At 37.1% G+C, this 22,191-nt stretch overlaps 1 protein-coding gene across 1 annotated transcript in view; it reads right to left on the bottom strand.

Annotated features, from left to right (window-relative positions):
* The window catches only part of DST (dystonin), a 483,034-nt gene that overhangs the window by 77,527 nt on the left and 383,316 nt on the right, over positions 1 to 22,191 (bottom strand). The window contains exons 55-60 of the mRNA XM_055329608.1: positions 20,453 to 20,515; positions 19,249 to 19,490; positions 17,997 to 18,126; positions 15,101 to 15,300; positions 13,204 to 13,699; positions 10,663 to 12,134 (exon numbers count right to left, since the gene is read on the bottom strand). Coding sequence (XP_055185583.1) covers positions 10,663 to 12,134; positions 13,204 to 13,699; positions 15,101 to 15,300; positions 17,997 to 18,126; positions 19,249 to 19,490; positions 20,453 to 20,515 — 2,603 coding nt within the window. The remainder of the gene's footprint in view (positions 1 to 10,662; positions 12,135 to 13,203; positions 13,700 to 15,100; positions 15,301 to 17,996; positions 18,127 to 19,248; positions 19,491 to 20,452; positions 20,516 to 22,191) is intronic.

A 22,191-nucleotide genomic window follows, 5' to 3' on the forward strand; every position in this document is an offset into this window, starting at 1 on the left:
AAACAGTCAAAACATTCCGTCGTCAGTCCATTTCCCTTTTTAGTCTAATTTTGTATCTGAGATTTCCAGGTTAAAATTTCCAAATGAGCAAGCATTTTTAACAGGCTGAATGTTAGTATCGGCAGAACTCTGTTTAACTGTAATCCACTTAAAGATGGCTTGCACAACTCCATCTCCTTTATAAATAAACCATGCTTCAGGAACTTAAAAGACAAACACAGTGACCACGTATTGTTCAGATCAAGGCACAAAACAAATCTTCAGAGCAAAATAAGTTGTCTAATGCTGTTAAGAAAGTTAGTAAATCTTCTTTTACTTTTTTTGGGTGCAGTTATAAATAATCTTGATTCGAAAGGCAGTTTTTCTTCCCATATTAAGCTTCTTTGAGGCTATCCAAAGGGGGGGGGGGACACTTTTGGACAGCCAAGCCAGGATAATCCAGCAACCGTTTAAAGTAAACAGAAATCACGGTGTACTATAAACTCCCCTTAAAAAAAAAAAAAAGCCATTTCCAGAGTCTTATCTGATCTTCCTTAAGGCTTATTCCACCTGAGGAAACTGCAGCAGAGAAGAGCTCCGGGTTTCCTCTAAGGCACAAGCAGCGCAATTCACATTCAGCTGAAAACCGAGACTACGCTAGCCTTTGAGACTGACCCACTGTGGCCGCGGTTTGGCTTTCATTTCAGCTACAGCTGGAGAGAGGCAGAGGTGGCCGGTGGGGGAGGCGGGGACCCTGCGCTGTCCCCAGCTCCTCGGGGCAGTGCGGTCCCCGCAGGCATCCTCCCGCGCCCGCGCCCGCCCGCGCCCGCGCGCCCCCGGCGCCGCCCTCTCTCCCCCGGCGACCGCGGCTCCGCTCCCGCCCGGCTGCTCCGCCCGCCCGCGACTTCACTTCGCAGCCATCCTTTCTTGGACTCCGGGCCCCCTCGCGGGGGCAGGCGAGCTGCTTCAGGGGGAGGTGCCGAGAGGCCGAGAGGCTGCCGTGCAACAGCCTGGTGGTGACATCAGCGCGCATCAGACCCAGTCCTGGGCCTGGGGAAGAGAGGGGCGGCTCGGTTCAGAGGTCCCCCGAAATCCCACCAACTACGTAGTTCAAAATGGGAGGGATCCGAAGGGCTTGCGGAGGCGGAACCTGACACCAAGGGATCGCTGAAGCAATCCTTTGGTCGACGCCCCGTCACCGTGCTCATTTGAATATTAAATGGTGGGGTGGGGTGGGGTGGGGTGGGGTGGGGAACTACACAGGTCCCTATCCTTCAGCTGAAACCACACCCTCACAGGCTGCAGTTGCAGACTCCGCTTCAGTAGCATTTGCGATGCCAAGTGCGGATCACTTTGAGTCCAGTGTTGAGTCACTCCTTTTTAAAAACCCAAGTTCAAGTCTAACTGTTCTCCAGAGTAAATTATTCCTGTGGGCCCAGCCCTAGAGCACTGCTGACATGAGTATCAGTAGTTACTAACACACAAGTCCCCCGGAGCTTAATGCAAGGCCCAGGCAAAAATAAGTGCAGCCAGGGACTCTGGATATTTAATAAACAAAATCACATCCGCAGATTGTCATCTCCTGGACGCTCTTTCAAAAACACTGTTTGAAAATACATTCAGCAAGACAAACCTTAACCATTGTGAGAAAAAATAAGTTTTATTTAAATAAATAAAATCCATCCATTCTTTATTTTACAAAATAAGCAACACTACCATTGTAGCAGATAGAGTTATAAGTAAAGGCAGATTATTTTTCTCAATCTCACAAAATAATAATCATTTGCACATAAATAAAACTGTGCTGACCTGAGTTGAAGGCAGTTCTAGTAAAAAAAATAATAATAACAACCTTACATACTTTCTCTGATAATTTTACAAAAAAGATGTGGCAGGGAGCTTTTAATGAGAAAACATTATTCCAAAATTATTTTTATAGACAAGAAATGAATCTTAAAAAAAAAAAAAACTATCTCCAACCAGAACTCTATAGGTAATAACATACCCATCCAACAATTATTTGATGCAATTCAGTATATTAAGTAGGGAAAAGAAAAATACATATATATAGCTATCTATAAAGAAAAATATGTGTAAAAAATAGCTATCATAGGCAGGAAGTAAAATATTTCAACAAGCACTTGATCCTATGGTACTGAGCAGAGTGTCTGCTCTAAGGTGCTAATAATAAAAAAAGTGCACACAGTTTTACTATGTTTGAACAGTAGACTGGGCACTAGGCTGAGGATCGTGAGGGACCAAGGGTTTTACTCACAACTGCCCCTATCCTGATATGTAAGACTGGAAAGCTACTTATTCATGGCAATATTAATATTCAAGTTTCCATGAAATGTGGATGAGTACCTTTGATCCTCATAGAACTTTTCATAAGAATGGCCCGAATTCACCTTAGACTGTAACTTTGAATCATCATTACAATATTGTTTTGGTTTTATGTAAAGCTAAGAAAAACAATGTGTAATCTTCACATTTGAGGTGGATAGTCTATTTTTAAACTTACATTTTTAAACTACATATATAATTCATTCATAAATTCAAGCATTCATCAAAAACTGCTCACTATCTACCAAACACCATAGTAAGCGCTGGCAAAACACTGGCACACAGAGATTCCACACCACTGTCCTTATATAACTTACAGTACAGTGGAGAATATGGATGAGCAAAGGGCACAATATATAGCTTGAAAGTAAGGAGTGCTATGGAAAAGTGCCCTTTGGTGGTTATGTTTGAATATAACCCATTTATTCAATAATGGAATACCTATTTTTTTTGGAATACCTATTTTTTTAACTAATTTCAACTACTTCTACAAATTATAATCCTAATAATTTGATTAAAGTTAAATGTGAACTAGTAATATTATACTGGTATTTATGACAACTATATACATACACATATTTGTGTATGCATGTATGCATATCTATCAATCTATCTATCTATCTATCTATCTAATCTTTGTTACTTAAAATCACTTTCGGTGTCTCAGTCGGTTAAGCACCCCACTCTTTGATTTCAGCTCAGGTCACGGTCTCAGGGTTGTGAGATCAAGCTCAGCGTGGAGCCTGCTTAAGATTCTCTCTGTCCCTCTGCCACTCCCCACCCCCCAATCACACTCCAAAGGTGTATCTACATTTAGAGCAGAATTAGACTGGTTTATCTTTCCCTCCCAAATTTGACTTATGCAGCTACTTTAAATATTATAGTCTCTAATGTTAATAAAATTAAGATACCTTAAACTGTTAAATATTATCATATATAGACCTCTTACATTTTCATGATACACAATAAAATGAGCAAAGTTTTTCTGAAAAATAGTCAACACTATTATTTCATATCTACTGTAAAATATTAATCATCATATATAGACCTCTTACATTTTCATAATACACAATAAAATGAGCAAAGTTTTTCTGAAAAATAGTCAACACTATTATTTCATATCTACAGAAATCGTAATGTTAAATGTTCCCAAAATGTAACTTTAGGTTCCCTACTAGATACTCTTTAGCTAAGTATTTTCTAAAGGCAGATGATTTTGGGAAAGTACACAAATTCTAACTGTATAATAAACAAAAACAGTACCATTTTTCATTTTATATTTCTAAAGTGAAATTAAATATTTGAAAAGTAAAGTTCCTGAAAAATCTTACCACTAAGTGCAACAATCCATTTCATAGAAAAGCTAAAGACTGATTTTATCAACTGAAACATGGAGTTTTTAGGGCTGAAAGATTGGTAATATTAAGAAATTCAATGTGCAATAAGTAGCAAATGTGTGAGTAAATATAATCTTATCCATGAAAACTGACAAAAGTATTTTCCTGGCCCAACAGCTAGCTACTGAAATCTGGATCAGAAGCCAGACAAGAGATACATGGTTTGTTGGGCTTTTTTTTTTTTTGGCTGTGATACAAAAATAAGCCTTAGGAACAACAATTTCTGTGCTTTCTAAAACAGATATACCATTAGATAATGAAAAATTTAAGAATCTCATGTTTTTAAGTTTGCAAACTAATAAACATCTTCACATAAATAATTTTCAAATATATTTATCAGATGAATATGCAATAGCTATTTATTTTAATAAAAGTAGTTTATATTTAAAAGAAAGTAGAATATGAGGCCCCACCACAAAAGCAAACAACTTCAGAAACACTTAACAGACTTACTGTCTCATCTTGATGGGAATTTATCTTGATGTGAATGTTAATAGTTTTAATAGGCCCTTGCTATTTTTCCTGTAAGTTACTATAATACTATTTTTTCCTCTATTTTCAATACAGTTTTCAGATGGCAGTGGATAAAAAAAAATATGTAACAGAAAATGATTCTATATATAATATTGTTAATTTAAATATATGCCCACGTGCATATGCAATTTCTAAAAGTAAACTTTTTTTCCCCAAAGAAGCCATCCAGCAAGCAAAAACCAATGCACCTGTTAATGATCCCACTCAACTTCCTTCAGAAAACCAAAAACCGAACAAAAGCTGAAAACATTTTTCATTCTAAAACACTACTAAAAGAAATAAAGTATTCTTTAGATTAAGGCAATTAAAGTTAAGTGAGCAACAGAGTATGTGAGCAGACATTTTCTCAGGGTATGCTGGTTCCTGGATGGCTCCAAAAGCTTTTCAGCTAACTTTACAATCACAGCAATTACCTCTCTGAGACAATACGTAATGAAGACTACAGACCTAGGCAACTATTTAAAAAACATTTAGAGGTCAAATTTTCTTAACAAGAAGCCAATGTATAATTTCGTAACCACAAAACAAATTCTCTCACACACACACAGACACACCCACACCTTTAAGCAACTTTCCACATTAATAAATTATGTAGATCACCTTTTACCTAAGGGAGGACTATGATAATGACAGTAGATGCTATAGTTCGGCACTTCTGGGAGATCTCTTTAAAACGGTGATATAGTTTTATCCCATTAACAACAAAGCAACCAAAAACAAACAAACAAACCTCCTTGTATAAAATCATAAAATCTCTGGTTAAAACTGCCCTCAGAACAACTTACTTTAATTCCCAAACTTAAATAAAGCAATAGAAGAGAGGACCACGCAGCATAAAGAGGGAAAGTATTAGTTAGCAAAAGCAGAAAGGGAACCCACATTGCTAAGTTCCCTTTAGATGGCCCTTTCAGAGTAGTATATCCTTGTGTTTGATGTGGGAAAGATGGCACCTATGTATTCTGCTAGTTTTTGTGAGTGATCAGCTCCAGCTCTTTGTACCATAGTGTGGTGGTCTCTGCTGGGGTGGAACTTCTCTACTGACCATCATGTATGATAGTCTTTCTTCTTAAAATCTTAAATGTCACATTGATGTACCTGATTAAATGATGTGACCTTCCCATAAGGCCTATGCATCGAGTCATGGTTTCTATAGTGAAAATATATTCGTTAAAAAAAAAAAAAGAGGAAGATACCATACAACTGCCTTACTAATATAGTCACAATAACAGAAATCTAGTTAAGTAAGATTTCTTCCCCTAAGAAAAATCTCTTGGACAACAGCTTTACTTACTCTCTTCTTGTTCCCAACAAAAATGTGTAACAATTCACCATGGACCTCCATATAACAATATGGGCACACTTAAAATCCACTATGTTAAAGCATTCATTGAACAAATTAATTTTATCCATAAAAAATATGATGACATCATAGACATCATTGTTTTAGGATCCTTTCACAAATATCTTAGGAAGGTATTTGGACAGTGATTGATTTCAGCCATACTATTTACAAATAGGGCTCCCATTGCCTAGTTTGTGTAGCCTCATGATACCTGGCATTTTAGCTCACTTATTATTCAGATGAAGACTCCTGGGTTAAACAATGCCTTCACCTGGATCAGAGAACATGCTTTGATAAGACATGAGGTAGGTGTTCTGGTCTTTGTCTATGGTTTTGACTTGGCTTAAAAATTCTCTGCTTCATATAATGCTGTTTCAATTTTGAAAATAAAAAGAAATCAGTTTAGAGAGACTTTGTACTGGCGATATGTTCATTTGTGGGGACAAACTGAATTACAATTTGAGGCAGCAACAGAATAGCCAGAAATAAACAGGAAGCAGGTTCTGAGGTAAGACTTTTTATGATGGCCTAGATAGAGGTGCGAAGGATATATATTCAGCTAGGATGTGACTGTATATGTTCGTTAAAACATCAAATGTCTTTGATCTTCACTGAAATTAAATCAATTCAATATGGTGACAATGATTACTTTGTGATGATCAGAAGATCTGACTGGCTGTTGATGACATCACAGGAACTGCTGGGACATGTTCCTTGTATATAGTTGGCTACATGTGTCTTTGATAAATAAAAATGTGGAAATATTAATATTACTTAATAATGTAGTTTAGATTTGAAGATAATCTTAAGATAGTAATCTTTAACAGGAGGTAGGGTTAGAGGGAACACCAAAGGCAATTTTTTTCTTTTCTGCCTAGGAATTTATGACAATGTGCATAGAATTTAATATAATATAGACAAGTATAAGTAGAAAAATGATACTTTAAGTTATCAACAGTAATAGAAAACACCTCACGCTTCATACATTTCAGCCTAGTGACTGATATCTAGAAGTCAGAAAACATATGGTAAACAGAACTCACACAATCAAAATACTTTAAAAACTTTAAGCTAACACAGAAGGTAATACTAAATCTATTTTCAAAAACTTGGAATAGCTTTCATGGACAGTGAATTAGAACATTTGGTTCAGAATAGCATTTGTTTTTAATCATTATGTTTGGGTTGGTATTTTAAATATGAATTAATTTTGAACTTTCAAGGATATTAACTGCTATTTCTTAAGTTAATTTTTAGAAAAAAATGGAAGCAGAAAAATGTCTTACCTAATTTAAATAATCCATTATACTCCCTGAGCATATAAGGTACCCCCTACTAAGTTTCAGTCCTACTCTAAATTTTGTTTCATGAAAAATTAAGATTTCATCTGTCATATTAGGTTAAACTAAAGCTACCAGATAAAGAGTCATGTCAAACTGGATTACATTTTGAAGTCTATAATAAAAATAGATCCAGTACTCCAGTGCTCCTTCTTTTTTATTTTTAGGAACTATAAAAATAACTATTTTTTCACTCAATATAGATTATTCTACTTTAAATTCTTTAAAATCCTCCTAAAATTCTGTGTTCAAAATAATGTTCAACAAAAACCAAACTGAGATCTGACTTGCACACAAATTAATTTACCACTTGAATCAAGAAAGATCGAATGAGGGATCCCTGGGTGGCGCAGCAGTTTAGCGCCTGCCTTTGGCCCAGGGCGCGATCCTGGAGACCCCGGATCGAATCCCACATCAGGCTCCCGGTGCATGGAGCCTGCTTCTCCCTCTGCCTGTGTCTCTGCCTCTCTCTCTCTCACTGTGTGCCTATCATAAATAAATAAAAATAAAATTTTTTTTAAAAAAAAGAAAGATCGAATGACTTAGACAATGAAATGGTTAGTTGTATGTCAGCAGTAGAGGTGGTGGTAGTGAGCACCATCACTATCAGCATTACAGCATCTACAAACCAGTTTCTAGGGAAATTCCACACACATTTATGTCATTTTTCTCAGAGCAGCCAGTTTTATAGAACACTTTCATTAAGTGGGTATTGCTAATGTTTTGGATTGAAATGAACAATTTAGCTACTTAGGCCACCCAAATTTGGCTACGGCAAAGAGGTTTTAAAATTTCTCAGACAAAATATTAGTGCATCACGATGAATCAAGTTGACATGAAACACTGTATTATTTCTGCCAAAACATGCAAGCTGTGACACTTACTACCTGTGTGACTTTGGGCAAGTCACCAGAGGAAGAACCTCTGGCTCTCAGCTTCTTTATACTAAGATAAGGGTAATAACAGCAACCCTGTCTCTGGACTGTTAATAGGATTACAGACAGAGTTTAGAGAAACGCTTGACACATAGTAAGCCCTCGATAAATATTAGTTGTTATAATTGCTTTTTTTTTTGGACATACACACAAATAAATAGAATTAGTGACTGTGTATGCTACCATCTTTATTTATCATAGTAACATTCTTGTTATTTTTTTTCCCTCTGTCCTGAAATATATTAAATGCAGATGATTTGTCCACTTGGAAATTTTTATTTTAGTCACTGGGTCTCAAGACACTGAAGTTGTGTCAAGATGTTCTTTATTACTAAATTTCATTAAAATCAATCAACTCCTTGCAAAGTAATCAGAAAAGAGACAACACAGCATGCTAAGTGGTTTATTTTAGAAAAAATGACCACTTTATTTCTCTTCACAATCAAATAAAACAATCACTGTAACCATTAATGGTAATGATGCTTTAGTGCTTTTTGGGTTGTAAAACACTTTCAATGCAATGGTGAAAGAGCTCCTCCTACCTTGCTTTTTCTTACTTTCAAAAGAACTCTCCATATAGAGAGACACATCTTTCTTTCTTTCTTTCTTTCTTTCTTTCTTTCTTTCTTTCTTTCTTTCTTTCTTTCTCTTTCTTTCTTTCTTTTTTCTTTTTTTTTTTTAACTATATTTTTCATGCCTGGAACACAAAGAGGGAAGCACCTACAAGCAGCAGCACTAATATTATCACTTTTGCCCATTTTTCTTACAAGTGGTTCAAGTAGGAGAAATGAAGTCCTTCTCTTTTTCTTCTACACAAATTCACAGAAAATCCAGAGAAATGATGTTTCACAAAAGCACTGAACATGCTTCAATTTCACCAGGAAGAAGGCCACCTGATTACTGTCATTTAGGCATTCAAATTTTGCCAGGGTTCTACAGAAAACTCCAGAGACTCATCAAGCTCTCCCAAATCTCTCCCAAGCTCTCCCAAATCTCCCAAATCTCTGGAGACTCACTCATCAAGCTCTCCCAAATCTCAGTTCCCCTGCTATGGAACTTTGTTTTTCTAATAGTGAATTCTCTCATGTGAAATCTCAATTTTGCAAACTGGCAACAGGAAAGTTTGATAGGCTAATTAAGGAAGTAAAGTCTATACAATATGGTAGCTTTCATGAAAACTAATGAAGGGAAACTTCCCTAAACTGGGGGTGGGAAGTTCAAGAGGGGGAGCTCTCAAATCCTCACAGGTGGAGGCTATCTATTTTACTGCTGTGCAGACAAGAGGAAGACAGGCCTACCTTTTCCTCCATTACCCAGTTATAACCCATAACCCAACCCAGCAGTCCAGTTGATGAGAGGCTGTCACAACTCAGCCAGTGAGAAGCCACCATCCTTTCAAATTCTAGTTTACTCTAATGGACATTTTGTTTCTAATAGCCTTCTCAACTTCTAGCTTTCCTCCACAAAAGAATGTTTTTCTCCTTTATTTTCCAGACTTGCCTATGGTTTTGCCCTAGCTTGCTTGTCCCATGCTGCAATTCTCTGCTAGTCTCAAATAAACCTATCCTCTGCTGGTAAAATAACTGGCAGTTTTACTTTTTTTTTTTAAATTTTTATTTATTTATAATAGTTACACACACACACACACACACACACACAGACAGAGAGAGAGAGAGAGAGAGAGAGAGAGAGGCAGAGACATAGGCAGAGGGAGAAGCAGGCTCCATGCACTGGGAGCCTGACGTGGGATTTGATCCTAGGTCTCCAGGATCGCGCTCTGGGCCAAAGGCAGGCGCTAAACCGCTGCGCCACCCAGGGATCCCCAGTTTTACTTCTTAAGGTGGGTGAACAGTTCTTTCACCTTCAAAAATCACTATCTATACAGAATCACAGGTTTTTGAGCCCTGAAAGATCTGGGCCTTAAAGGTATTTTATAAACAGCAAATAATCATAATCAAAATAAGAAAAAGAAGTTATTTTTCAAAATTTAGTCACCTTAATAATATTATTAAAGAGGTCAAATCCAGTGACACTGAATGTGGCCCACCATTCTTATTTAATGTTCCATTTATTAAGCAACACTCAATGCTATCAAGTGACAGGCATTTCTTGGCACTGAGGAGCTTGTAGTCCAATCAAAAAATAATGTATTCCTAATCCTCTGGAGCATGAGCCCAAGATCTTTGCTTTATAAAACCAGGATTACAACACTGAACTCCTCTCTGCCTTTAAAAATATGAACTTTTGGAAGAAAAAGTTTACAAAAGAAATTAAATTAAAAATGATAAGAAAACTAGAAAAAATAAAAGAGCAGGAAAAGACTATAATTCACCACTTAAACAAAATGCTGGGAGACAAATATGAAGAGAACAAGCTTTTTGTTATAGATTGGCCTCTGCAGCAAAGTTCAAAACATGGCTCTGCTCACTCCAGATGTCAGTTGTGAATGACATCAGGAACAGACCCTACAATGTTAGTTTCAGGCTCATCTAAACTTTTCTAGCACCCTTTGAGTCTTGGTATTATCTCAGGTCTTATCCCACCAGGGTCCAAATCCCCAGGAGGCTTGGAAATCCCCACATGCATGGATATTACCCCCATATATGCTCATTTCAGCTCAAACACTGTATGACAGCCCTCCTAGAAGGTTCTACAAAATAGGCAATCTTCTTTCTGTACCAATTATAAATTTCTTTTAATAAAAAATTTAAAAAATTATTCTTCTAATAGAAATAAAAATATGAAATAAAATTTTTCTTAAAAAAAAACAGTAAAAATAAAGAATTCCCTACCTTGAACACATTAAGCTGTTGGTTAATTGTCTCTGTTTCCATACCAACAGGGCCTTGAGACTCTTCACGTTCTTCAGCCTTCTGAAGCAGAGTAGAAAATTCCTTCAGTTTGCTGTAGAATTCTTCAAGACGTTCAATTGTCCCTTCCACCTGCTCTTCTCGGGCTTGTGCTCGGTCCAGTAACTTGTTGCACTGTTTGCTTAAAGCTTCTAAGTCCCTTTTGATTCCAACGAGATCAGGTGAGGTCTCTTCCATGGCCAGCATCATCTTGCAGGTTTTATTAGCATTGTCATTGCTTGCTATTAGGGCTTCCAGTTTCTTCAGAAAGGCTTTAATAGCCTCCTTCTGTTTTTGCAATGTTTCTACATCTCTCCCCACTGGGGCCATGCTATCTAGTTCATCATCAAACTCTGCAAACTGAGAAAACATTTCTCGGATGGTATTCTGGAAATGCCCAATGCCCTGAAGTTTGGTTTCCAAGAATGAACACCTTTCATCAACCTGCTGACTCAGTGCACTATGTTCCTGAACTAAGGTTTCTGATTGTAATAAAACATCAGAGGTTCCCTTTGAGTCTGAGGCTTCTACCACAAGGTCCTGGGCAAGTCCTTTGACCAAATCTACCTGATGCTTCAAAGTCTGAAGTCCCTTCTGCTGGGTCTGCAACACGCTCAGGTACTTGTTACTATAGGCCTGGGGTCCTAAGGAGTCATGGACATCCAGCTGTTCCTTTGCACACTGAAGCTGCCTTTTAGCTTCTTTAGAAACTTCTTGAAATTCTTTAAACTTCTGGGCCATGTTCTCCAGAGAGAATTTCTTACTGTGAAGTTGTTCAGTGACCATGTCTATCTTCTGGATCAGTGATTTATTCTCATCTGTAATCACCTCTTTATCTACCTCACAGACACTGAGCAAGCTATTGGCTGCATTATTAAGCAGTTCTACCATTCCCAAGTGTTGGTTCATTTCCTTCTGCAGAGACTTTAACCTGGCAATAGAATTCTCTGTTTCAGTGGGATCCAAGCAAAATTTTATTTCCTCCAGGTTATTTTGACATTTGTCTATCCATGGCTGGAGGGTCTCTACATGTTCTTTATACTTGAGGGCTTTTTCCAGTGAATCTTTTATTTTGTCTTCTCGTTCTTTCACCTGCTTATTAAATCCATCCCAATTGGTTTTAATTGTGTTAAGTTGTGACTGTAAGGCTGCCTTCTCAGACCCTTGTGTTTTTAATAAGAGATTTTCACCTTCCGCAATGGTTTTTTCATAGATACTAGACTGAGCAGACAACATTTTACTGAAGTCCTTCTGGTCTTTAAGCAATGACTCCAAGACACCAAGTTTGGCTGATATTGGCGGAGAATTATTTTGCTCTTCTTTCTTTGTATCCAGCCAAACCTGAAAATCTCGGGACATTTGCTGAAATTGATGAGAGCTCGCACAGGCTGATTGGAGGTGCTGAACATGATTCTCTAAAAATGAAATCACAGACATGTTTATTTTACATCAAAATGTAGTCCAGTCTATGAAAAGCCAAGAGAAGAACCACCAAATAAATGTACGGAATGGTCTAAAAGGAAGATGCCTCTTCTGCTTGTGTGGTTTTTCCATATCACAAAGGCACCATGTGGCACACGGGAACTGCATGGGTTAGGGTTCTGGTTCAGCCTCTCGAGAGCTTTTAGACCCTGGACAAATGATGAAACCTCTCAGTCTCATCTCCCCAACTCTAAGTTGGCAAAATTAATAGAAGCTGTTCTGGCAATTAAATGATAGAATATGTAAGGTTCTTAGCTCAATGCCTGGCACATAAAAGTGGTCATAACAAGTAATCATCATCATCATCATAAAGAGCTAATATTATCAATATCCCGTCAAAATAAAGGGGTAGGACCGAAATGGTTAGTGCTATGATCAATAAATAAACCCAATCAATTAGTAAAATATAAACTATTTGCTAATTGCAAGGCACTTAAGGTTACTTTTCAAACAGAACAAACGTAGCAGCCAAATGTGCTCTTCTTTGGCAGGCCCTTCTAACAGGCTCACTACTCACTACTGCCACCTCTGACACCTACTGGGACGTCTGTGCCAGAATCAGGGCCACAGCAGGTGAGAGAACAGTGCCAAGTGCTTCTCTTTCACACATTTCTCTAGAAAAGCTTTCTGTGACAGAATGAAACAAAGTAACTACAGATGAGTAACGGGCAGCCTTTTTAATAACCGTTTTCACCTGTTTTTCTGGTGCAATGAAACATGACAAGAACATAAATTTACATCTTTTAAAAACCAGCTTGAAATACCTAAAATTTCAATGGGCCTTGGTTTTGCCAACTATTTGTGCAGCACTGCCCTACTGCTGCTTCTACACATGGACACAGAACCACTCTCTGTGCTCAGGAGAGTGGCCCCTCCTTCATCTACACTTTCAAGGAGCACAGATTCTCTTCAGGATCCTAGATTCCTGGCAGAGGCCTGGAAAGAGGCACTACATGATCTCCATTTCCAGGAAATACATGCATTAAAAGAGGACAGACAAACCTGCTTTTTGTTCAATATCCTTAAATGATTTCAAGATGCCTTCTAGTTGCCTACTAAGTTCTGCTTTCAAGTAATCTTCCTTAACCAGTGCTGACAAATCCTCACAGAGGGCCTGGGCCACTTTTATCTGCTTCATTTCCTGCTCTAGTTCCTGCTTCAGTTTTTGGGCTGCTTCCAACTGCTGGTTCATAGCATCAGGGTGTGTGCTCACAGCCACACTAATGCTGACTTTATTATCCAAGTCACTCAGTTTATCAGAAAGGCTTCTCAGCAGGCTTTGATACTGTGTGCTTTTAACAATGGCTTGGTCAATCCAGTCACATCTGTCACTCAATTGTCCTGTTAGGCTGTCCCACTTTTGGGTCACAGCTGCCAATTGCTCTTTCACAATCCCATGGAAAGAAGGGTGTTCACCAGGTTTGCTCAAAATGCCCTGACCAGCTGCTGTTAGCTGTTCATACTGAGTTTTCCGAGTATCAAATTCTTGCAGCAGAATCTAAGGCAAAGAGGTAACGAGGGTAAATAAACACACAAGTTATTGGATAATTAATTCTTTAAAACAGAGCTCTAAGTTTCTAAACAGAAAGGTATTTATCTATCTAGTTTTTATTTTTGTTTTTAAGTTCCTGTTTTCCTAGTTTTTATTTCAAAGGCAGGGCAACAATCTTAAATTAATCCTAAGAGCGATGGTGCTTCGAAGAGATAAGATTTTGTCTAAAATCACATCCCTTAAAGGGGAAAAAAGAGGAAAGTAAATATGGAAGTCTGGGCAGAATGAACAACTGATGTACACAATGGGAAGCACTACTGCTGGACAAGTTCATACCACACAAACATCAAATTTTTATTTTTCCACTTGTAGTTTTCTCTTTGTAGACTATTTTAAATGTTCTATATTTTATACGAAAGGAAATGTGCAGCAATAACAGTGTTAGAATACATTAAATGATGGTGCATTATTTTTACAATTTTTAGATATAAGGTTTATTGACATTTATAGTCACTAATAAATCATGTTGCTTAGAATGTGCAGGCTCAACATTTATCTCATCACACAATGAATAATCTAGAAAAGTCCCCCCCCCTTTTTTTTTAGTATATTTTACCTATCTCAGAGGAGACTACCAAGGCTAGGGACAATTATTTCTTCCTAAATATTTATTTATATCTTTTGTTTTCGTTCTCTTCAGATTAAGAACATACATGAGCTAGGACATGTTGACTCTCAATGACCAAGACTGGTTTGTATTTTCAAAATATAGAATTAGCCGAACTGCTCTAATACTATACTTAGATGTAAGGAAATCCAACTGGAACTACAACAGAGCTTTTGATACTACATCTAACTTACATTTCAGGGACATTTTTCTCCTTGAGATTCATCTGCTTTATAATTAGACTAGTCTAACCCACTGTGTTTCAAGGTTTCCTCTCTGTTTCTCTTATTCTTTCTCCTCTTTTTATTCTGTCTCTCCACCCCTCAGGGGTGTATTGCATGAGTTTTACAAGTTTCATTATCTTCTACCACAATCAAAATGAATAAAACCTCAAAGGAGTAATTTCTAAACAATAAAAACCACATAGAAGCTTCTCATAAAAATGTTATTACTTACACAATCACATTAATATTTCAAAGAAGGCCCTTTTAACAGGGCCTGCATAAACCACTATATGACTGAAATGATCAAGGGACTTGACCCACTCATGGGCTCAGGAGACTGTTCTGGGATGCCTCCTGGTTTTGGTTCTCTGGGGGGTCTCCCACTAATCTCAAGATAGTATCTTATGGCCATCTGAAACATTACAAATACACGTCAAGGCAGTTTAAGCACATACTGTTCAAAGCTAATGTGTTTATAATGAAAACATTTATCTTGTTAAGTCACATGACACTCACCTGCACCTGCTGCCTTTGTGTATTTAGCATATTTGGGTCAATTGACAAGGGCCCAAGAACACTGACCATCAGTTCTTTTTCCACAAGCCACTGTTTTAACTGAGCTTCTACAGTCTGGAATTGGGTTAGATTATTAGAGGATTCTTCCAGTTTTTGTTGTCTATCAACTGTTAATTGATTGAGTTCTTGCCACTTAGAATCTAAAAGAAAAAGATAAAAGATGAAACTGGCATTTGGTCTTTATACACTTAACATCACTGTATGTGTGAAGACCTCAGGGTATGACTCAAAATGATACAGAATGGCTATCATTCTATCTTTACAACTCTTCTTACGCAGTTGATTAAAACCTAATCTAAGAGTTAATTGCATTTAATGATATAGATTTTATGGTCCTGGAGCTGTGTGTCAACTGAAGTTTATGAAGATAAACTGGAATCTGACTTTAGAAGGTAATGTAGAAAATGGAATGAATATTCCTTAAGGCAAACAGGATCCAGAGATACCTCACTTATTCTAGAAGTCTACAGTCTGTTTATTCAACTATAACTGATCAACTAGAACAAGGAACATTAATCCTTTCTTTTAATAGCAAATCTTCAATGATCAGTGCTGGACAAATGATTCTCACATTTGTGTATCTATGCCCATTCTCTTTTATTCAAATCACACACAATGACAACCAACTGCTTGAAAGTTACAAGTTTAGGAAATCTCACTAACCCTCTAAACATTAAATACACACACACACACACACACACACACACACAACTTTTTATTCCTATCAAAAGTGATTATTTTTCTGAGTTCTAGATTTCTTTGAAAGGTTATTCTCTCTTCCATGTCACTAAAGTGCAATAATTCAGAATGTTCTTTCATGATTCTCTTAACTCTTATCTCCTTGGTTATAAAATCTTCAGTATATCCTTTACATTCCTAGTGCCCTAACTCCATTTTGGTCTTCATCATGTTTTGCCTACACTACTGTTTCTCAAATTTCACTTGCATTACAATCACCCAGAGGGATTAACACAGGTTGCTGGGCCCCATCCCCCAAATTTCTGATTCTATAGTTGTGAAGTGGAATCTGAAAGTTTGCATTTCTAGAAAGTTCTCAGGTGATCCTGATGCTGTTGATCCCAGGAGCACATCTTAGAGAACTAGAGTCCTAGACTATTCTTCTCACTCCCTGTAATTAGTATTTCTCAGCTGCAGCCCACTAGGTTCTAAAATAATTTCCCTAAAACAATCATTTAAGTATGTCGTTTCTGGGCTCATACTGTTTAATAACTAACTTCTCACCACCTACATGATAAAATATGAAGACTTATGCCTCACATTCAAGGGATCCCACAAACTGGCCCTAGTCTAGTAATATTAGAGGGTCTGCACCCTGAGATGAAACCTCTAATCTGGTCCTGTTTACCCTACCGCTATCATCCAAACAGGCTTCTGCTTACACAAGCCCCATACCTAACACACTCTACTTCTTCTCCGTACATCCCTGCTCTAATCTTCCATCACAATTCCACCTGACTTTATGTCTCTGCTAGAAAGCCTTTCCTGCTCTTTCCACCCTTAAGACAGTATACTCCCTGAGGCCAAGAGTTCTTGACCAGCAGTTGAACATATTAGTCACTCAATAAACAGTCACTGATGGGTGTGATTAGTTGACCTGACAGATTTTTTTTCATCTAGCACAATACAATAAATGGCTAGTTTTAATAGAACATAACCCCTGAAACCTTACCTAATGACATCATTCTATATGGCATGTTCTAGTCAAACAAAATCTGACGATAAAATAATTCAATTCAAATAATGAATTGAAAGAAAGAAAAATAAAAATTTTTAGGACGCTCATTCCTCACTCTACCCCTATTCTAAAATGTCTTGATAATACTGCCCCAAGTAATTCTGATTATCCCAGGTGAGAGCCACTGAATTAGGAACAAATTAATACAACAGGAAAGGAGTCTATAGTTGGATTAGGTATACCTTTGAACATTAAGGTCCCTCACAATAATCTTTTTTCAAACTAAAACATACTTACAGATTTCTAACATATCTGACCCTATTGGAATCACAATATTTAGCTCAACATAATGGAACAATTGAAAGTAAAATAACTCTTATTATAATTGTAGTAAACACAGAGCACTTCCTATGTGCCAGGTACAGTTTGTCTGACCTATACACACATGAATTCACTGAATTCTCCAAACAATACTATGAAGTAAGGAAAATTAGTACCATTGTCTTACGCATATTTTCCAGAGCATTATAATAATGGGAAGGGGTGATATAATAAGACTTGTGAAGAAAATTCTGTTTATGAGAAATAGTTTATATAGGGACCAGATGGAGATGGGAGGATAACTCTGGGTAAAGAATGAAAACCACCAGACTTCTGTGGGGAGTTACTTTTTAAACTTGACTGGGGAAGAAAAGAATAAAGTAGGGGCTAAATAAGTCTCAGAGGGAACTCCAGGAAGGAGAAGGGAGCCTACCTTTTCCAGACAAGAAAAGTTATATAAAAGGAATATTTAAACTAAAATGTAATAAAGCATAAAAAATAGAAACACCAAATATCAAGTAAAAAATAATAAAAACATGGTACTTGACATACAGCATTTTATTCACTAGTATCTACCCTCTTCATAAAAATAAATTTGGTTACGGTGTTTAGCAAGAAAAATACAAGAGATGTCCAGTCTCAGCACAATATAATTTGAAATGACACTTTTAATTATACAGTATCTTAAACATGAAATATTAAAGCAAATTCAAAAATAACTTAGGCTGGTGGATACATTTTGTTCTGATAAAGACTGTGATTAAAAAACAATTGCACTTCTTTCTATTCATGGACTCTGGGATAAGTGACATAACATACCAATTTCTGTCAACATCTGTTTCCATTTGGGGGCCTCAGGAGTGTCTGGGTTCTCCTCCAACAGTTCTGTCAATTTGTCTTTCAACTCCTGCACTTTGTTTACATTTTGCTTCAGTTCTGCCTCAAATGACTAAACAAGGGGAAAAAAAAACTACTATGTCAACATCAAAAAACAAAAACACAATTATAGTAGATAAAAATATACACTGTTGAGTGGTGAAGTGGGTGAGGGATTGAAATTCAGCAGTTATTCTCCTTTCCTCTTAAACAGTCTTCAACCATTCCTGATAAAGGAATCCCAAAGAGAAACACTACAGCTATGGAGAAAATGACTCTAGTCTCCAGTAGCTAGGAAGAATTTCCCATTATTCTCAATCATATCCCTTTGGAAAAAAGGAAAATGACATCAATAATACTGTAACATAAGAAAATCAGTCTTCATAAAGGCTCAGGTTTGAGAATCCATTAATGAATCAACACTTTTCTGGATAAGAATTATAGAATTCAAATATAGACAGACATTTTTGTCATCATTGTCACAAGGTAAAATCATTTCCCCAACCTTGTCAGTTGAAGAAAGAAAGGCCATCTATTAAAGAAAGGGAAAGTGTGAGCTACCCTATTTTTTTTAAAGATTTTATTTATTTATTCATGAGAGACACACACACACACAGAGAGAGAGAGAGAGAGAGGCAGAGACACAGGCAGAGGGAGAAGCAGGCTCCATGCAGGGAGCTTGATGTGGGTCTCCAGAATCAGGTCCCGGGCTGAAGGTGGCGCTAAACGCTGAGCCACCTGGCTGCCTGAGCTACCCTATTTTATGCTGGACGGAAAAAATCCCTAATACACTGAACTAAATCTTTTCCATAGGTGTTAAAATCCCACACTTAACCTGATTTAAAGGTGGCAAAGCTGGGGTGCCCAGCTGGCTCAGTCGGTAGGAGCATGAGAGTTGTGGGTTCAAGCCCCACATTGGGTATAAGGATTACTTAAGAATAAAATCTTTTAAAAAATAAAGGTGGTAAAGTTGCTTACACCTAACAGATTATTCGTCATTATAATGCGCATGTAAAATAGGTGATGACTGTTATCATTACTTTTTACAGAAAAGGCACATTAAAGAAAACTGGCACATTATTTGCTGAAGGTCATAAAGGTGGAAATCAGAACATGGTCCTGACCGCCAGGTCTGGGATCTGGATACCAGCCCATTCTCTTGCAGATCTTCAGTAAATGTATCCACAGAATATACCTTATTCTGCTCAACTTGAGTCTTTACAGCTTCAGTATCTGTAGGCGTAGGTGCCTGGTGCCACTTTGCTGCAGTCTTGTTCATCTTTTGTAGCCACTGCATCATTGAGCTTGATTCTTCCTGGGCCTTTTGCAATTTGGACAGTTTAGTATTCAGTTCAGCTATTTTGTCCTTAAGTAAAAGGCCAAGATCTTCATAACCATGGCTTATGTCAGTCATATCCTTTTTAATGGATGTTAACCCTAAAAGTAAAAAAAAAAAAAAAAAAAATCAGATGGATACATTTTCAAGACATTTAGAGTAGGGTTCTAGAAACAAAAGTTTCCTTACAGGATATTCCCTTCTATTTTGTCCATTTTAAGCCTACTATGGTAAAGTCATAATAATTTTTTTAAAAGATTTATTCATGATAGACATAGAGAAAGAGAGAGAGACAGAGAGACAGACAGAGAGATTAAGAGAGAGAGGCAGAGACACAGGCAGAAGGAGAAGCAGGCTCCATTCCAGGAGCCCGATGTGGGACTCGATCCTGGGACTCCAGGATCACACCCTGGGCCAAAGGCAGGCACTGAACCACCAAGCCACCCAGGGATCCCCAAAGTCATAGAATTTTTAGAACTATCTCATAATAATGCCATTTAATAACAAACTATTTAGGTACATTGCATAATACAAGTAAAATTAAAAAGGGATTTTCAATGGAATGGAAAATGAAACCATGAAATGCTATGTATTAATTCCTTAGGAACCAAACTCAAGAAAATAACTCAAAGAACGTTATTCTACGTGACAAAATATCTTAAATTATTTAATCAAACAGAAGGAAACATAATCAAATACCAAACCAAACTACCAGATTTCACTAACTTCAGATGAACAAAACTGCGTGGAATGTTATATAAATATGATATTTATGGAGAAATGACTATGATATTAAATAGTATCATTTTAGGGGCACCTGGGTGGCTCAGTCAGTTAAGAGTCTGACTCTTAATTTCAGCTCAGATCACAATCTTGGGGTTATGGAGTCAAGCCCTGTGACAAGCTCCATGCTGGGTGCAGAGTCTGCCTGAGATTCTCTCACTTTCCCTCTGCCCCTCATCTCAAGGTTGAAATTTCAATGTAACTGTCTCAAGAAAGATTTTCTCTCATAAAAGAAAAAAAAAGTGACTGTAACCAGTAAGTGCTTAAGGTTACTATTCACCTTTATTTGCCAAAATTTCTTGAGTATCTGTGGCTGTTCCTTCACCATTTAATATTACTCCACCTGCAAAAATATTAACACTGAAGTCATCATAGATTTCTACACTATTTCTACACATTAATAGTAGATGGCATTAAATCAAACCCCATAGACAGTAATCATTTAAAAATGTTATTAGTACTGGAAAATATAAAATACTGATTCAATTTCTAAATCGAATGAAGGTCCAAACTTTACAGTCCCTTCTGGTATATAAAATTCACTCTTAAAGTAGTAACATGATCACTTTAAACATTAGAGTTTAATAAGTTTAAATTATATATGTTAATCATTAAGTATTAATTATAAAACAATTTTGTGATAAAATTGCTTTATTGTTATTTTTAGTAATAAAGTCTTTAAAACTCATGACTGACAGGAAACCCCTTACTTAAAAGACTTGAAAATTGTCTAGTACAGTTACATAGCATTATTATGGGTTTAATGGAAGCAGAATGAGGTAGAAAGACACGAAAAGTTAAAAGTAAAACAAACAAACCCTACTGCTAAAACCCACATTGTGTCAACAGAGAGAGAGAAGAGCACAGTGGTTAGTAGTGCCTGGGCTTTGGTGTATGACTCACCTGAAATTAAATCCCAGCCCCACTAAATTCTAGCTGATGACTGGACAAATTAATCACCACCCCACCAAGGTGGGGGGGGGGGGATAATAATACCTAACTTGCAAGGCCATAGTGAGTATTAAAGACAGTTAACTGATTGCCTAGCAAATAAGAACTACTCAGTAAGTAGTAATTAGCACTCCTCTTTAATTATATAAACATCTAACCTTACTTCCTTTTTCATAAGCAGAACATCAAAAAATTCAATTAGACTTTCTCAGGCAAACATGCGTTGGTTACCCATCTAAAACACAAAGACATTTTCCAAAACTAGCCACACGAGAAATATTTAAATATCTGAATCTTAATCTAAGTTTTGTCTCTTTAAAAAAAAAATCACATACATTGGCATTTCAGAGTCAAAAATGAAAATATCCTGATTCAGGAATAATTCCTACTGTGCTTGGGAGCTATCAAGAGTAGAAAAAAAAAATCCCACAACTTTTTACTCACTGCAAATCTAAAGTGGACCTAACGAACTAAAAACACAATAGAATTCCTTTAAAAAAAAAAAACTTGACATTTCAGGAAATCTGATTAGAAGAGAAAGGAGAGATCATCACGCCATATATAATATGAGTACGCTCTGAAATGGGGTTAATAGAGTGGAATAAATTGTTGCAAGAGGCCCAGCTGGAACATCAGTCTCACAATAGGGCCAGCTGGGGGCTGGGCAGGGCACAGAAACCACAGAGGGTACTCAGAGACTCTCAGAATAAAGATATAAGATCTGCCTTTATCTGTTCCTGGGTTAAAAAAAAAACTACCCTGATATTAACAATATAAATATGTTTTAAGCCTAAAACTATACCCACAACTTAATTTTAGAATCATCACATGACTCTCCACTTCTGTTGAGTGGCTCGATCATGATTATGGTTTAGAGATGCTAGCTAACACGTTATACAATTGTTTTCCTTCGGAACAGTATATAAAATGAGGTAGACAGGGATTTTTAAAAATAGAGAGCTCCACTCCACAGAAAAGAGCTGTTCCCTTCCTTCCCTCACCTCTCCTTTCCCAAGAGACTAGACTCATTTACCAAACATTTCAAGTAGAATTTGAGTTATTTCCATT

This window comes from Nyctereutes procyonoides, unplaced genomic scaffold, assembly GCF_905146905.1.
Source record: "Nyctereutes procyonoides isolate TBG_1078 unplaced genomic scaffold, NYPRO_anot_genome, whole genome shotgun sequence".
NCBI classification, from domain to species: domain Eukaryota; kingdom Metazoa; phylum Chordata; class Mammalia; order Carnivora; family Canidae; genus Nyctereutes; species Nyctereutes procyonoides.